Source organism: Carettochelys insculpta, chromosome 5 (genome assembly GCF_033958435.1).
Source record: "Carettochelys insculpta isolate YL-2023 chromosome 5, ASM3395843v1, whole genome shotgun sequence".
Classification (NCBI taxonomy): domain Eukaryota; kingdom Metazoa; phylum Chordata; order Testudines; family Carettochelyidae; genus Carettochelys; species Carettochelys insculpta.
In genome coordinates, this window is record NC_134141.1 from 75,716,239 (window position 1) to 75,732,081 (window position 15,843).

The following is a 15,843-nucleotide window of genomic DNA, read 5'->3' on the forward strand; positions in this document are numbered from 1 at the left end:
ATTTCCCAAGAGCTGTTTATCATCAAATAAATCAGCCAACTTGGCTAATAAACCATATCTTATAAAACACCTCCACTGAGCCCTTTTTGGAATCTAAACATGAAGTATTTTACAGAATAACCTATTTGTTCCAGTGTTTCTACATTCATTGTTATGTTGATTTTTAACACTGTTTTGTTATATACTCTGTATCTCTTCAAACAGCATGGGAGAAAGGCTGGTTTCTCTGGACCCTTTGAGTGCGTTTTTTACTGTTGGGAAAAGACTCTGAAAGAACAGTGAGTTGCTGTTTTGAAGCTGAAATGAGCTACCAGGTATAACAATGTGAGCCAAATAAATGATAAAGAACCCTTTTAGTTGACAAATGCCTAGCCTAGGTTTTAGTTGGTCCCTATCAATTCTAAAAAATGGGAAGGACTTGAAATGGCAAAAATGGGAAGGTATTAAGTTCCTCTTCGAATTTTTCTGAAATACGGTCCAATAAGCACGATTTCATTTTTCTGACTCCCTTCTCTGAAAAGGTGGAGCTGAGATTAAAGCTTCAAAGGGCCATCTGGACACTGTCAATCTAGAGGGGAAAATGGATTTTCATCATCATCATCAGTCCCTTGACCGACGTCGTTGGGGTGCCTTCATGACAATGTTCTTTATAGCGTCTCTCCATTTTTGGCGGTCATGTGCCAATTCTTGAGTTGCGGCAAAGCTCATCCCTGTCCATTCGTTAATCTTGTCTATCCATTGCTTTTTCTGTCTGCGACGTCTCCTTTTACCATTGACTGTGCCTTGCAGTACGGTCTTGGACAGGCCTGATGACCTAATTGTGTGTCCATACCATCTTAGTTTGCTCTATTTCACTCTGGATAGTAGGTCGTGATGAGGTTCTATTGCTGAGTTGATGATGTTTCTGACCTCTTCATTATTTATACGTGCTGTGTAGGGGATGTTAAGAAGCTTGCGGTATAGCCTCATTTTGAGGCCCCTGATCTTGCGCTCTAGTTCTGCTGTCAGAGTCCAGGTCTCACAAGCATACAAAAAGATGGAGTGTAAAGAGCTTGCATGAGCCTTACTTTTGACTTCAGGGATTTGTTTTTGTCTTTCCAGATTGGTTTTAATTTTGCCATTGCTGCGGTTGTTATTGCTGTTCTGGTGAGTAGTTCTGGTTTTGTACCGGCATCAGAGATGATTGACCCTAAGTATTTAAATTGTTTTACTTCTTCCAATTTCTGTTGTTTTATGGATATTTGTGTGGATATACCCCTAGGATTGTTGGTCATGAGTTTTGTCTTTTCTCTGTTTATTTCCATGCCATATTTTGTTGAAGTTTTATCTAGGCATTTAACAGTCGAGGGAAACAATAAAAATAAAAAATCGTGGAACTCTGTCTTTCCTGCATAGCTTTTTGCATGCTAGAGGGAGGTAATATTTTTATAGTTTGAACACAAATATGGTGGAGCAGTCTCTACTGTCTAGCTATTGTAGTTCAGTGTGAAGACTACAAGCAGCCCACAGTGGTTCTCCTGTAACAGCCTGGGTTGTGTTCACTACTGTGGTGCTTCCTGCTGGTAACTCCAGAAATTAGGTCTGTCCATCATCAGGCCACCTGTCTCTTATGGACTACGTCTACACGTGAAGCCAACATCGAAATAGGCTATTTCGATGAATAACGTCTACACGTCCTCCAGGGCTGGCAACGTCGATGTTCAACTTCGACGTTGCGCGGCACCACATCGAAATAGGCGCTGCGAGGGAACGTCTACACGCCAAAGTAGCACACATCGAAATAAGGGTGCCAGGCACAGCTGCAGACAGGGTCACAGGGCGGACTCAACAGCAAGCCGCTCCCTTAAAGGGCCCCTCCCAGACACAGTTGCACTAAACAACACAAGATACACAGAGCTGAGAACTGGTTGCAGACCCTGTGCCTGCAGCATGGATCCCCAGCTGCCGCAGCAGCAGCCAGAAGCCCTGGGCTAAGGGCTGCTGCCCACGGTGACCATAGAGCCCCGCAGGGGCTGGAGAGAGAGCATCTCTCAACCCCCCAGCTGATGGCCGCCATGGAGGACCCAGCAATTTCGAGGTTGCGGGACGCGGATCGTCTACACGGTCCCTACTTCGACGTTGAACGTCGAAGTAGGGCGCTATTCTGATCCCCTCATGAGGTTAGCGACTTCGACGTCTCGCCGCCTAACGTCGAAGTTAACTTCGAAATAGCGCCCGACGCGTGTAGCCGCGATGGGCGCTATTTCGAAGTTAGTGCCGCTACTTCGAAGTAGCATGCACGTGTAGACACAGCTATGGTGTCTCACTCTCCATCCTCACTTCTCCAACATGCCTACTGTCTGTGGGGACCTGCATCACTCCTGGACCATGGCATCTTCTGCAGGATGTGGCCCTCTGCCCAGGCTGTAGCCTGCTGTCTCCCCACCAGTTCTTTGTCCTACCACTGGCATCAGTGGCTAACTGAAGGCTCTTTAGGCCCTGGCATCAGGGGCGACTTGAGGGTTAGTTACTGACTTCTTTCATCACTGGTGAGTGGGGTGCAACTGTCTGCCTATTTCTGTAAGGCACCTCCCTGTAGCTGTAGCACCTTCATGGTCCCTCCAGCAAGGCTGTCAGTCTGCGAGTGGTCAGCCAAGAACTCCTTGGCCCTGCTAACTGCCCAGTACTGCTCTATCTAGGTGCTTCCAGGGTAGCCAGTGCTTTTTCTATGAAGGTCAGGAGGGAGCCCTTATATTTGGACTGCTCCAGCAAGCCATTTCCTGATTGGCTATTAATAAGCCCTCTTTTCATTGGCTGGGCTCTTCACAGCCTCTTAAAGACTGTTTTTGCCTCTCCCAACAGAGTGGGTAACTGCACCACTACAGGACCTTCAAGCCCTAGGGCCAAATGTGAATCCCTGTCCATGAGTATATGAGATATAATTGCCACAGTTTTGCAGCAAACAAAGGAGAAAGCTGTTGGACAAGAAGTCTTTTGGAAAATGGCAAGAGCATTTCCTTCTGGTGGTTTCTTTTTGCCCCCTCCTGGTTCCTGAACTTTTGTTCCTTCCAAAGCATCACAACGTAGATGGTAAATATGAGGTGTGTTTTGGTAAAGATGCAATTGTCGAGAGAGAGCTCTTTGGTTGTACTCTACACTTCTTAGAAGACTAGCATTTAGAGAAGAAATTTGGAAAATTAGGGAATTGGGAGATTCAGAAGAAGTGTTTCTATGACTGTTACAGTGTTGGCATGTGTTGCATTGTTGTTTTAACACCCAAACCTGGCTGAGGGAGCAGGTGGTATGGTTTAACCACAGTGTCAGTGAGTGAAAATTCTCTCCTCAATCTAATTATCGTTGGAAGTAAGTTGTGGTAGTTAGTTGTGCTGGGAGAGGGCAATTACGTAAACTGTTTTTGCAGATAAGTATTTAGAATGGATGAGGGAAGATTGACATGTCTGGGGGTCAGATCTAGAGTGGCAGTATATGATCGGCAGAATATAGCAATTGTAACCGCCTGTGGGTGAAGGAATAAAAAGTATGTACTGTTAGGTAGCTTACTTTCTTTTCTTGCCTTTGTGGGTGTACATGAAGTATGGCGTGTGTAGCAACAAGAAGACTATCAAGTTAAAAATCTCAGCCACAGCCAAAAATAAAAAAAAGACTATGAACAGAAACTGAGGAGAAAATTCAAAGAGAATAAAAACTAACGTTTTCTGAAATTTCACTTTATTAGACCTCTAATGTGAGAAAATACAAGATTTGTGCCCAATTTTAAGTTCTTTTTAGAGTGGTATTTCTCAACCAGTGGTACAAGTACCCGTGGGCATACAATAAGGTCTTCCTGGAGTACATCAACTGCTCTAGATATTTGCGTTGTTTTATAACAGTCTACGTAAATACAAATAAACTCAGTACAATCTAAAACTTCATTCAGAAAATGATGTGTTTGTACTGACTCATATTCATTAGGCTGAAATGTATGTACAATAGAACTATTCAATTCAATTGTTTGATGATAAGATGGCAGAAAGTCAGCAATCTTTTAGTAGCCTTCTGTGATATTTCTGCAAGTAGTTTTTAAGTGAGGTGTAACTTGGTTATATGCAAAGGGGTACAGTAATCTGGAAAGGCTGAAAGGCTCATGTTTCAAGACCTCAGATTACCTTATGACCGTTTCTCAACACCCTTGGGGCATTCAAGAGAAGCCTGGTAGTACTTATAATTTTGTAAAAGCGTTACTTTATGAAAAAAGGTTGAGAAACACTGCTTTAGAATACAACGCTAACTATGGAGTCATTAGTAGGTGCTTCTCTGGTATTGTTTATTATTTAATCATTTCTTGAATGTTTAATAGCTTAGTCATGCCTTTGTACCCATATTTCCCACATGAATTCAAGGTCTTGATACAGCTACAATGTAACAAGTCCTGTAAGAATCTTGTAGGTTTCATGGGGGTGGGGTGCTAAGATTGTTGGTATAAATATCTCCCCTTCATTAAAAACTTCTTCAGTGACATATTTTAGGTTACAAAAATTAGATTCAAGTATTTTCTGTCAGTCCTACAGAACAGTCAATATTTGGGACATGAATGGCCTTTTCTCAAGGATGCTTATAGAGTAATCTTATCCACTTTTGAGAAATATCCACACACAGTGAAGTGTGTTTCACCAGCCATATGTGGACATTTCTATGGTGATGCAAGTGAAACCGACTGATATACCATCATTCTTTGGGATCTGTTATACTGAGTTGCCTTTTCTGACTACCTATATCCATAAAGGTAAAAGAAACCTATATTGGAACCTATTAAAAACGCAGCAGACGAAGATAAAAAAACAATACAAACAAACCATTGCATATCTGCCATCTACATCAGTGATGCACCTAATTCAAAAGCCACAATGAAGTTATGAGTGCAGAACTGAAATTCTGTGGGTAGGTTATCTAAACAAACTTATCTGAGCAGTGGGTGCCATGAACTTTCAGACTTCAAATGAGACTTTTTGTCCTACTCTATACTATGACATTTTAGAAAAAATAATCTCTCAGGTGCTCCTCTCGGTTTCAGCTTCACTAATGAGAGTCCTACTGTAGGCAGACTACTCCCTTCCAATGCTCTGACCATCAAGTCAATTAAATTACTCATCAGTGAGTCACTGGGAATTTTTCATATTGTAGACGTAGTACAAGAGAGATGAAAAGTTAAGCCCAAAATGTCACAGAAAAAAAATAGCAACTCCAAGACCTGCCAATGGGTGGAGGGGAAAGGGGGCAACTGCCCTTGGACCCAGCTTTTCAAAGGGGCACCAAGCTCCAGCTGATGCCTGTGTCAAAGTAGCAGCAGAGGTGGCTGGAGCTCTGGGCCCCTTTGGATTACTGTGGCAGTGCAGCTTTGGCTGCATGCAGCTCAGGGTGGGGTCCAGGTGGTGTTGAGGGACAAATTTTCTATGTCCCGCCCCTTCCACCATCTGTCCCGCCCCTACTGAGACACCAAGATGGGTTGCCCTCCCACCTTGCCCCAGGGCAGCTCTCGGTGGCCCTGGTAATTCCAGTCTCAGCCTCAAAATAGAATTCTAATTTCTCAACCTTTTGACGTCTTTAGGAATTATAGGCATTTTCTCAGTCTTGACACATGCTCTTCAATTCTGCAACACCAACTCATATGAGTAACACTGAGTTCAATGGCACTACTGACAGATGTGAAGGTACACCTGTGCATAAGTGTTTGTGGGATCAGCACCACCGGGAGCATTAACAGAAGTTAAATATAGCGCTATAGATTAAGATGAGAGTACTGGTATATTTCATACTTTTTTGTGGTTTTGGTAACAAACACAATTACTGGTCTATATTGATCTTTCAGCTGAAAAGACCTTGTTTTTATCTGTGAACACACAGCAAGGGATAGGTTTCAATTGTTTTATTTCATATCATCTTAAACTTCTTCTCTTTGATACTTAAATGAAATTCTTCCTATTTTACTTTTGCAATTGCCGTCCGATACATTTGTTACTTTGTGAGACTTATTGTCACAGGATTATATTGTGTACAGTACAGGTGTTGTTATCTCAACAGTGTGTTGATTATGAGATGATTCTGTGTAATTATTATTGTTGCTGTTGTTTTGGAATTGCATATTGAATATTCATCCAAAATAGTCATTCAAAAAATTAGCAAATTTCTAATGACTACTGCCCAGTGCTAACCTGCTGAGCCTTCTATTTGCTTCTGGTAACTACACAACCTCTACAACTTGAAATGTCAAGATTTTATCCACTCTGAGGAAAGGAAAAGCTCTTACCTGCAGGCTGTTGAAGATAACAAAGAAGACTAACATCCAGAGGTGCCGGTAAGCCATGTGCAGTCCTCCCCAAAGCCATGTAGTGGAAATCAAGGCAAACAGGTATAAGACCAGTGGAATCTCTAGAAACCATAAATATAGTTGTTCAGTTGCTATACCTTGTAAAAAACACTTTCAGCATTACTAGCATATAACGAAATTTTAGTTTTCAGATTTCTCTCACTACTCTTTGTGCCCCTTAAATATCTTGCTTACAAGAAATAACATTCATGTTCCAGTGAAGACAAGATGCATTTCAGAGGTTGCCCAACTTTTTGTCTGGTGGGAAGGAGGGATGACAGGAGAGGAAGTGTTGTTTCTCAACTAGAGCATCACCTACTAGTTGATTTACCAAACAGACTGGAAAGCTGTGAAGATGCACAACTAGTGGGGGTGAGGTTCAGTGGAAGACAATCCAATTAAATAAGATACATTAGGACTCTTCCTTTCTGAGCGGGGAAATGTACATTTGGCCTTGGTAAACATGTAAACTAAGCGGAGAAGCTCTTGACAAACCATAGATGTTTGGAGGAAAAATAAGGAAGTTTTACTTCCTAGAATGGGACAAAAATCCTAAATATAAACAAAAGTTTATGCCAGTGACAAACTAGACAAACTAGAGTTTGTCACAGATTTTAGTTACTTATGCTGCAAATTAAATAAGATTATGGTACTGGTCATGTAAAGACAAACATATGAGTAGCTTTGTTTATTTAACTATTGCCATTATCTACCATGGTAGTATCTACATGTTGACTTTACATGTTGCAGAATCTGGGCTTAAGCACAAAATCCAGAAAATATAAACAGATCTGTTTTTGAAAACTTCAACTATACACACCTTTCTGGATTGCCTAATATCTAGATATATTTATACATTTGTCTCCCTACACTGCTTCATATCCAGATGTTTTTCATATCCTATTGTATTTGTTGTTCACAGGATCTAAGTAGTGTGAAGGAAATGTTACAGCAATACAGCACAAAGTTCAGAAAAAGGGAAGCCTAATACAGCATGAATAAATACAATTCTTAAAGTTAAGAGGCACTGGATTGGCTTCTACTGTTGACAATTCTCATGACAGATTTCAAAGTTCGTATTTGCCCAGTTTTGTATGTTTCACCTTGCAGAAGCATTCTGCAAAGAACCGCACCTTCTCCCTGTAATTAATGCCATGTCAGCAAATGTGATAGACAGGAGGGACTAAACAAAGGTACAGTAAATGCGAATACACAGGTGCATGTACTGCCTTCCTTGTCTGCGTTTCCCATTGTGTTGCAAGAGAAAAGTCATATGAATGTAGTCAGGCAGCCAATGTCATGACTATCTTCCAGCAAGGCAGCAAATAATTACTTCAGGGGCTTTATTATTTTGGCAATTAATGTTGTTAAATGAATGTTTAAACTTTCATGGGTGGAGAGAAAGGGGGCTACTTGGAACAAAGCACAACATGAGCAGGTGCTGTATTCTACTGGCTTCCCAACATAAGGCCTGATCCTGCTCAATGACAATTTTCATACTGACTTCAACCTCAACAGGCCATTATTAGACATTACCTCAATTGTGACCTACAAAGCACGTGCTGTGCCTTTCCTGGCCACATTAGGACATGGTTTTGTGTTGCAGATGAAAATCTACACTGTGCTTCTATGTGTCTGACAACTGGTAGCCTGGTACTGCTGAAGTGAAATCTAAAGCATTAAAATAAAGAAACCTGTAGCCCTCCAGAACAGTGAACAGATACAGTCCTTATTAGTAGAAGATACCAAAATGAAGCCACTTCAGCTAACACTGTCCTATGGTCTGAGCACAGAGCTGGGAGCCAGACAACTCAACTCTAATCCTGGTCCAGGTATTGACTTCTCCTCTGTGACCAAGGACAAGACATCAATCCTCTCCTAGTCGGTTAGACCATCTGCAAAATGCAGCTAATAAAGCCTGTTTATCACAGAGCAATATGGTGAAGATTGCATAGGTCTCTGTGCTCCCCACTTCTGCAGAAGGGAAATGTGACTATGCAATATGCTGCTCTCATTGTAGCTCTTCCATACTAAGTGTCGTGTGTAAATCATCTGTACAGGCATTATCACCCCCGTGAGTCAGAGACACCATGATTTTGGCGGGAAGGGGCTGTGTGATAAAAATCCCCTCAGACACATGAAGCTTTAAACTGTCATTGCTTGCCCGTTGGCAGCACTCTAATGGTTCTTTTTGACCGGTTGCTCCCCTGGGAATTTGAATTGTTCCACGTGCTCATCCAAATTCATGAATCAGGGGTATCCAGATTTGCATAGGGGCAATCCGATTGAGTGAGCCTGGATGGTTTCCAGAACTTTCCACCAGAGGGTGGACCTAGTTGAGGACTTTACCTATATGGTAATGATCTCATGAATTATTCGTGAGGACCTTCTATATAAGCAGGGCTTGCAGCCCATTCTGCCCGGCCCTGGATGGGAAGGCATGGCTCTAAAGAGTGTCCGCCAAGTCCCTAGGCCAGCCCTTTGGGCGAAGATTGAAGACTCAAGGCACAAGACTGTCTCCACCCAGCGTCCCTGAGGTGGCATCTTCAGCAGCAAGGCGGTGTCTCTGTGGGGGAACTCGCCAGGGGTCGAACTGGCCTGCTTTCACGCAGGTACTGCGTCCCTGGCGTAGTGAACCCCAGGGCCTACCAAGAGCAGCCTAATACCAGACCTGACACATTTTCCAGACAAGTATCCTAACTCACGGGCAGGCCTGCGCTTTGCGCAGGGACTACAGACAAAGCATCACCGCTTCAGCCAGTAGCTAAGGGACCCCTAGTCGGGGAGCAGGGCCGATCCCCTTGCTGTGTGGCTGCCTGGAAGGGCAGGTGCAGCACCCCAAGGACTGACCTTAGGCCGGCCCTTGCTGGCCTCTGGCTGAACTCTAGTCCAAAAAAGACATTTACTAAGACTACTTATAATTATAATCTGGAACTGTTATTACTATAATTGATCTGTTTTTCATAGATAGTGTCTTTCAATGTTAATTAAATAGTTGAGTTGTTAGTAATAAGTAGGATTGTTAGTAGTAGATAAGATTGTTAAATTATTTTAGTAGTTAATTATAGATAATATTTGTTAGTTATTAATATCTAGTTAGAGAGAAATTGTTAGAACTTCTTAGTAAATTGATAAAATACATGCCAAGGTGAAGGCATGGCCTCCTTTTTCCATTGATTCTCTACTTGGCTCAATAGAGAGGTAAATCCTCCATCAGCCTTTGGTAAAATTATTTGGATCAGAGTAGCGACCTGATGCCGGTAAGGGTAAGAGGAGTAGCGCCCTCTCCCTCCCTTTAATTCAAAATACATACATACACATTTATTACTTTCCTTTAAACTGACCTCTGCACCTAACTTACCTGAGACCATGTCACACCCTAGTGTTAATATGATCATCTTTCTCTTAATTCAAGTAAGTGCATACTGTTACTAAAATAAGAGCTTGCAGTAATATCCTCGTTCCGTCCTTGTGTATTAATAAATTAGGTGTTTGTGTTTCATAAAATTCTGTCGTCTGCCTCATTGTTCTCCTCTGCCCTAGTCTTCCCAAGGGGGTGCCAGCGTGGGTCCATATCTCCTGGAGGTGCACCCCAACAAAGGCCACAGGGGTGGGTTCCGGAACCCAAAAGGTGGTAAGGGGTTGCTTTCTAGCATCTTCCCACCACCTGTCGGGTGCCCAGCGTTGCTGTGAATTTCTCAGCATTGCTGGAGAGTCCCTGGGCACTAAGGACCTGATCCAAAGTCCACTAAGGTAAAGAGCAGTGGCATACACATATTTTAAGACCCATAGCTGGGTCTAAGAAGTTAGAAGTGTAAGCAATATTCCAGTCAGTTCAAAAATTTCTGATAGTAGTTTTTAATTTTCATTTGCCATGTATCTTTGCCACTGAAAAACACAAGTGCTGATGGGACAAAGTAAATGTGCAGAGCATGCCAAAGTCAGCATTTCTGCATGTGCAAGTCAGATTTTTGCATGTACAATACTAGCTTTAAGTAATTTTCACAAGAAAAATATATTCTGAAATCCATAATGACAACAAATCAGATCAAAAAATGAAGCAAATAGATGGATAAACTGCCTTAATCTAAAGTAATTTTCAGATGTGGGGAGACTGATTCTTACATCACTTCCCCACTAGCACATTTCACAAATTACATTAAACTCAATTGAATTAAACCAACAAAAATCTAGATTAAGAAAAATCAGAATCAAGCCTAGTAAATCTAACATGACCTATAACCCCATAATAAATATAACTGCAAGCTGTAGGATCCGTGGGTGTGTGTCAATTTAAAAAGATACAAAGGGTGTCTCTATGGCTCGCTGTGTACCCAATTTTGTTATAAGTACAACCTCAGCATTATTATGCAGCAGCATTGTCAATAATGATGGCTTTACTGTGGAGATTACAGTATATTAATATGATGCTGAAGCTCTGCCCGCATTTATAGTTCAATAGGTGTTTGAGCTTACTTCATTGACATTTTGTTCTGACGACTGGGTATATTTTCACCAAACAATGCCTGAAAAACTAGGACAAATAATCCTGCTAAGCAACTGTAAATTATCTAGCTCTAAACAGTTTGCAAAAATAGGTACAGGATAAGAAAGGAGTGTATCAATAAATAGGTCTGACTTCAATAAGGCCTGGATTTAAAAAGATTCTAAGTGTCTGTGGGTTTTTTCAGAAAAAAAAAATAAAATCATGCTTTTAGACAAATGTGTTTTCTCTTACAACGGTTTAGTCTAAAACCAAACCAGGATCAAATAAAGTGCAACTGCCCACCTACATACTCCCACAATAAACCTCAAGTACAGAAGAGCAAGCTGTGGTGGAACAGTGAAGTCAGCAGCAGGACAGTGTGGGTGGGACATGCTGCAGCACAGCTTTGGTGTGCATTATACACTGTAACTTGAAACATATTTGGTCCCTACCCATGGCAAAACTACATATCATCCATTATTTAACATTTTAGTAGCTGGAGGCTTTCATTTGTGCTATTGTCAGTCCATCCATTTCCCGATCATATTATATTTCGTATATATAAAGGATCCAAGAGCTCTTGTCTCACAATGAATTCATCATAGCAATATTTATCACACCCACAAACTGGATTTAAAGCTCAGATTTAAGTTACGGGAACAGAAGTTTCAAAAAGTGTGTCAGAATATCATCTTAAGGAGTAATTTCTGTGAGCAGATGATTGGAAAAATATCCCACAGCTTCATAGAATACCACCAGGGAAACCTCTTTTAGGGGTAGTGAGATCAGCTATTTGCATTATCATGAACAATCAGCCAGCAGAGTTTTGAATAAGCAGAAACTGCAGGCAAAGCAGCAGGAAAACCTATAAAAGGCAAATTACCATAATACAGCTGCAAAACACCAGCAGAGGACACAAATCAGGCCTTACTGCCCTGCTGAATTTTAGGAGATTATGCTGGAGAATCATAGGACTAGTAAGGACCTTGCGATAAGGTGACCATCCAGCCCATATTGGCCAGGACAGCCTTGTATTTTGGGTGCCGGGAAGGCATTCTGATTTATTTCTGAAAAGGGGCTAATTGCCCCATAGTTGTTGGCTCCTGGCTCCCCAAGCCGTGGGGAGCTGAAGCCTGACCAGCATGGCTTCTGCCAGGTTCCCAGCTCCCCACATTTTGGGGGAGCTGGGAGGATCACCAGCACAGCTGGCCCAAATCCTGCTCCCCGTGGCTCAGGGAAGCTGAAGCCAGATCCGCATGGCTGCTACCTGACCCCCGCGACTTGGCTCACGGCTCCTGAGCTGCAGGGAGTCAGGAGCACACTGGCACTGCTGGCCTGGATATGGCTCCCCATGGCTGGGGAAGCTGGAGTTGGATCATAGCAGCTACTGCCTGGCTCCTGACTCCCTGCTGCTCAGGCAAGCTGGAGCCCAAGTGGTGCAGCTGCTGCCTGGCTCCCCACAGCTTGGGTAAGCCGGGAGCTGCTGCTGCCTCCCACAGCCAGGAAACATCCCTCCCCAGTAATGTGGCAGCCCCCACAGGGCAGGCACCGCCTGACTGTTACGGTGACCATCTGTCCTGTTTTGGCCGGGACACTAGCTCATCCCCCGTGTCCCATATTTGGCCTGAGGTAGTCTGGTCCTTCTACCTTGAGAAATTATCAGTTTCCATCCCCTACCCTCATGGCAGGACCAAGCTCAGTTTAGACTATCCCTGGAGTAGTATAACTAGATGATAACCATTGTTACAGCCCTATCTGAGATCCCCTTTGCAGATAGTCACCAGGCTCCTGCACTGGACCCAAAGCCTTGGATCCCATGTGTCCTCAATATACTGAACCTTGGCAGCATCCAGATACTTGCCCTACATCCACCCTTTCAGGAACACTCCTGAAATACAGAATGCAGTGGTGATATCCTTTTCTAGACTATGTGGCCCTGTCACTTAGGTATCCTAGGCTCCCAAGACAAGTATGGACCAAGTAACTTTTGTATACCTTCTCCGTAGCTGCGCCCTCATGGATATTCTGGATTAAAGTTTCACCCTTTGGGAACTTTGTGACGGTTAAAGCAAGTAACAGAGAATTTGCACTGGCACTTCTAAGACTATGAATAAGAGATATACAGATATTCAGAAAGATGAATACTAACTTTCTTTGTCCCTCCTCAGAGTTTTTTGTGTCTTCCAGGGAGTCCAGTTTCGGTGATTGCTTGAGTAGTTACAGCCTACCTGAAGTGCACCTTGGGAAAACTGGTTCCCATGGGATGCAGCAAGCTCACTGTTCTTCAGTGCTTCTATTTGCGTGAAAGATCATTCAGGCTAACTGTTCTTGATTGCTTTCTATTATTAGCCCTCCAATATGCAAGGATTTCTCCTGACACTTCCCAGGTGTGTCATCTCAGTATGGAGGTTATTGTGCCACAGTGAAGGCATAGTACACTTTTACAATAACTATGCCATTCACAAAATAGAAGACATATACAAACACACGCCAATCTGTCTCAAGGGTGTTAAGACAAAGCCTTGATTCAGCTCTGATTAAGAAAGAACAATGTATAAAATACAAGACATTTGGTATACATAGTACCCTTGCTTTCCAAACTGTTGGTTGTTAGAATGTTAATGGTCAACTTTTTTGCTTCTGTTTGTAAGAATACACTATATTTAAAAGCATCTTTGTTGTTTGTCAACAAAAATAGCCTGATTTTACCTGATAAAATCTGATTATTTAGATCTGACATCACAAATCAAAACTGTCAAAAGGATCAAGGCTTTCTAGAGCACTAACTCAGACTGAGTCAGACCAGTAGGAAAAATGTGAATTAAACTATGAATTAAATAAACAAGGAATTTTAATGCAGACTAATCTCCTTTTTTGGATTATGGAATGTAAGGAATATTCTGTTATGAAAAACAAATAAAAAAGAACTAGGAGTACACTCAAACATTTCTGAATGTTCATGTTTTCACTATTCTGTTCCCTATTGTGCGCTTATTTTTCCTCTGCCTGCAGTGTTTATAGTTTTTGTAAAAATGGCAAAGTCAATAAAAAGAACGATTAAATATATTTTTGTTGTACTTTCCCCTGTAGGTTTTTGAACTGCCAGCAAGAGTTTAATGTCTCAATTGTTCTTGGCTAGACTTGAAGACCTACTGCAGAATCAGGATTAATTTTTCAGATTCTCTATTCCTAGCTGGTCTGGAGGAATTTCACTGGCCAACCAGATATCTAAGTTCAATAACAAATCCTGAGTCTTGCTTTGCAAGACATGGAAAGCTGTATGTTAAAAGTGAATATGCGGCGCTGGGAAAATATTGAAAAACATTTTTGGATAACAGAAATTCAAATGACTGAGCTTCAGCTGTGCTCAAACCACTTCTGTGTTCCCTTTCCACAAATATTGTTGGAATTAAGTTTGTTGGCAGGAACTGTCACAGTAAAATAAGGAAAAAAGTATTAGGGAATATTGGCATAAAGAGAGTTTTAGATTTGCAATTATGAATACTCATACTGCAAACATGATTCTAAGAGGTACTTTTATAGGGTTAAAAAGAAAAATAAATTGTGAACTATACTTCAGGTCACAGATTGAATACTAATTATTTTCAACAAACTACTCATTAATTGCTTTTATTGAAGCCCAGGAATTATTTTTAGAAATTTCAGTGACATGTTAATAAATATGACACAGCTGCCACTTCTACATGAACAATTTACAATTTATTTGTTATGAATGAGTCACTCATGTCTACTGCCATGTTAATAATTACAGGAGGCAATAGATTGAGAATAACAGCAGTCCTAAGGAACAGAAGTTTCTTTTTTTTTTGGTCTAAATCTCTGGGGCAAGGACACATTTTCCTCTGTATTGTGAAAGGAGCCCTTGGATACAGCAAATAAACAACTTTCAGTTTGGTGACAGATGCTATATATATTCATATACTGAGAGAGATGCTATATACAAAACTTGGACGTATGTTGTCAAGCAAAAATGAAAACCCCTGTCCTCAGCTGCATCCTGAATGTGGCTGGGATATACATACAATGTGCTGATCCTTGGTTACCATACTGACATCTTGGAACTGTTGGCACCTGCCAGAATTTAAGCAGCTATGAGGCTGCTCTGCTTTCTGCCAAGATATTGGGCATAGACATTCACAGCCAGCTCAGAATAAGAGGAGATAGCAAAGACAGCTGAATACCTTAGCCAAATATCTAAGCCCTAATGTATTAGAATCCATTCTATCTTTAGACTGGTTCTGGCATCACTCACAAAGGAAGAATCTGAGTCAGATAAATAGTGTTGCATATTTGAGCCTAAGGCATGAAAGCTACGTCATCAAGTGCTGTTCAATGAACTGCGGTTCTTACAGGAATGAAGCTTTTTATCAAAATGAGAAAAACTTATTTTTCTTTTGAAAACTGGGCACAAAAAACATATCTAAAGCTCATTTATACTCAGCTCTGCTGGTGAATTATTTGACATTAAAAAGATACAGCAAACAGACTGCATAATAAAACAGGTGAAAATTGAGCTACTTTTTTCTTTTAAGCTGCCATTTTTTTTTTTTACTCACATCGATTTATACTGTTCTTCTCTTTCCATATCTATCAGCTCTTTAAGGTTGTGTCTATATTATGAGCTAAAGATATGACTCACTTGCTCACATACACAAACTGAGCTTCAAGCAACATAAATAGCCGTGCAGCCTTGGCAGCATGAGCAGCAGCAGCAGAGGCATGGCTGACTCAAGCCAGATATAACCGCTCCTTAGACCAGCAGGTACATTCTTAGCACAGCTATTCAATACCTCTGCTCTGCTACCTAGGCTATGTGGTTATGCTGCCCTTTAGACTCAGACTAGCTTGATGAGAGTAGCACAAGCCTATGGATATGAACACTCATTCACAGCCCTTACTTGTAGTGTGCAGGTAGCTAAAACAAGAACTGTTTCCAGTTTCACTTTCCCTATCATGTGTATGTCCTAATTATGGGCCCAGTACTGCTCCTTGA

At 41.7% G+C, this 15,843-nt stretch overlaps 1 protein-coding gene across 1 annotated transcript in view; it reads right to left on the minus strand.

The window, feature by feature from the left end:
- The window catches only part of ADGRV1 (adhesion G protein-coupled receptor V1), a 378,918-nt gene that overhangs the window by 42,481 nt on the left and 320,594 nt on the right, over positions 1 to 15,843 (minus strand). The window contains exon 88 of the mRNA XM_074994210.1: positions 6,284 to 6,405. Coding sequence (XP_074850311.1) covers positions 6,284 to 6,405 — 122 coding nt within the window. The remainder of the gene's footprint in view (positions 1 to 6,283; positions 6,406 to 15,843) is intronic.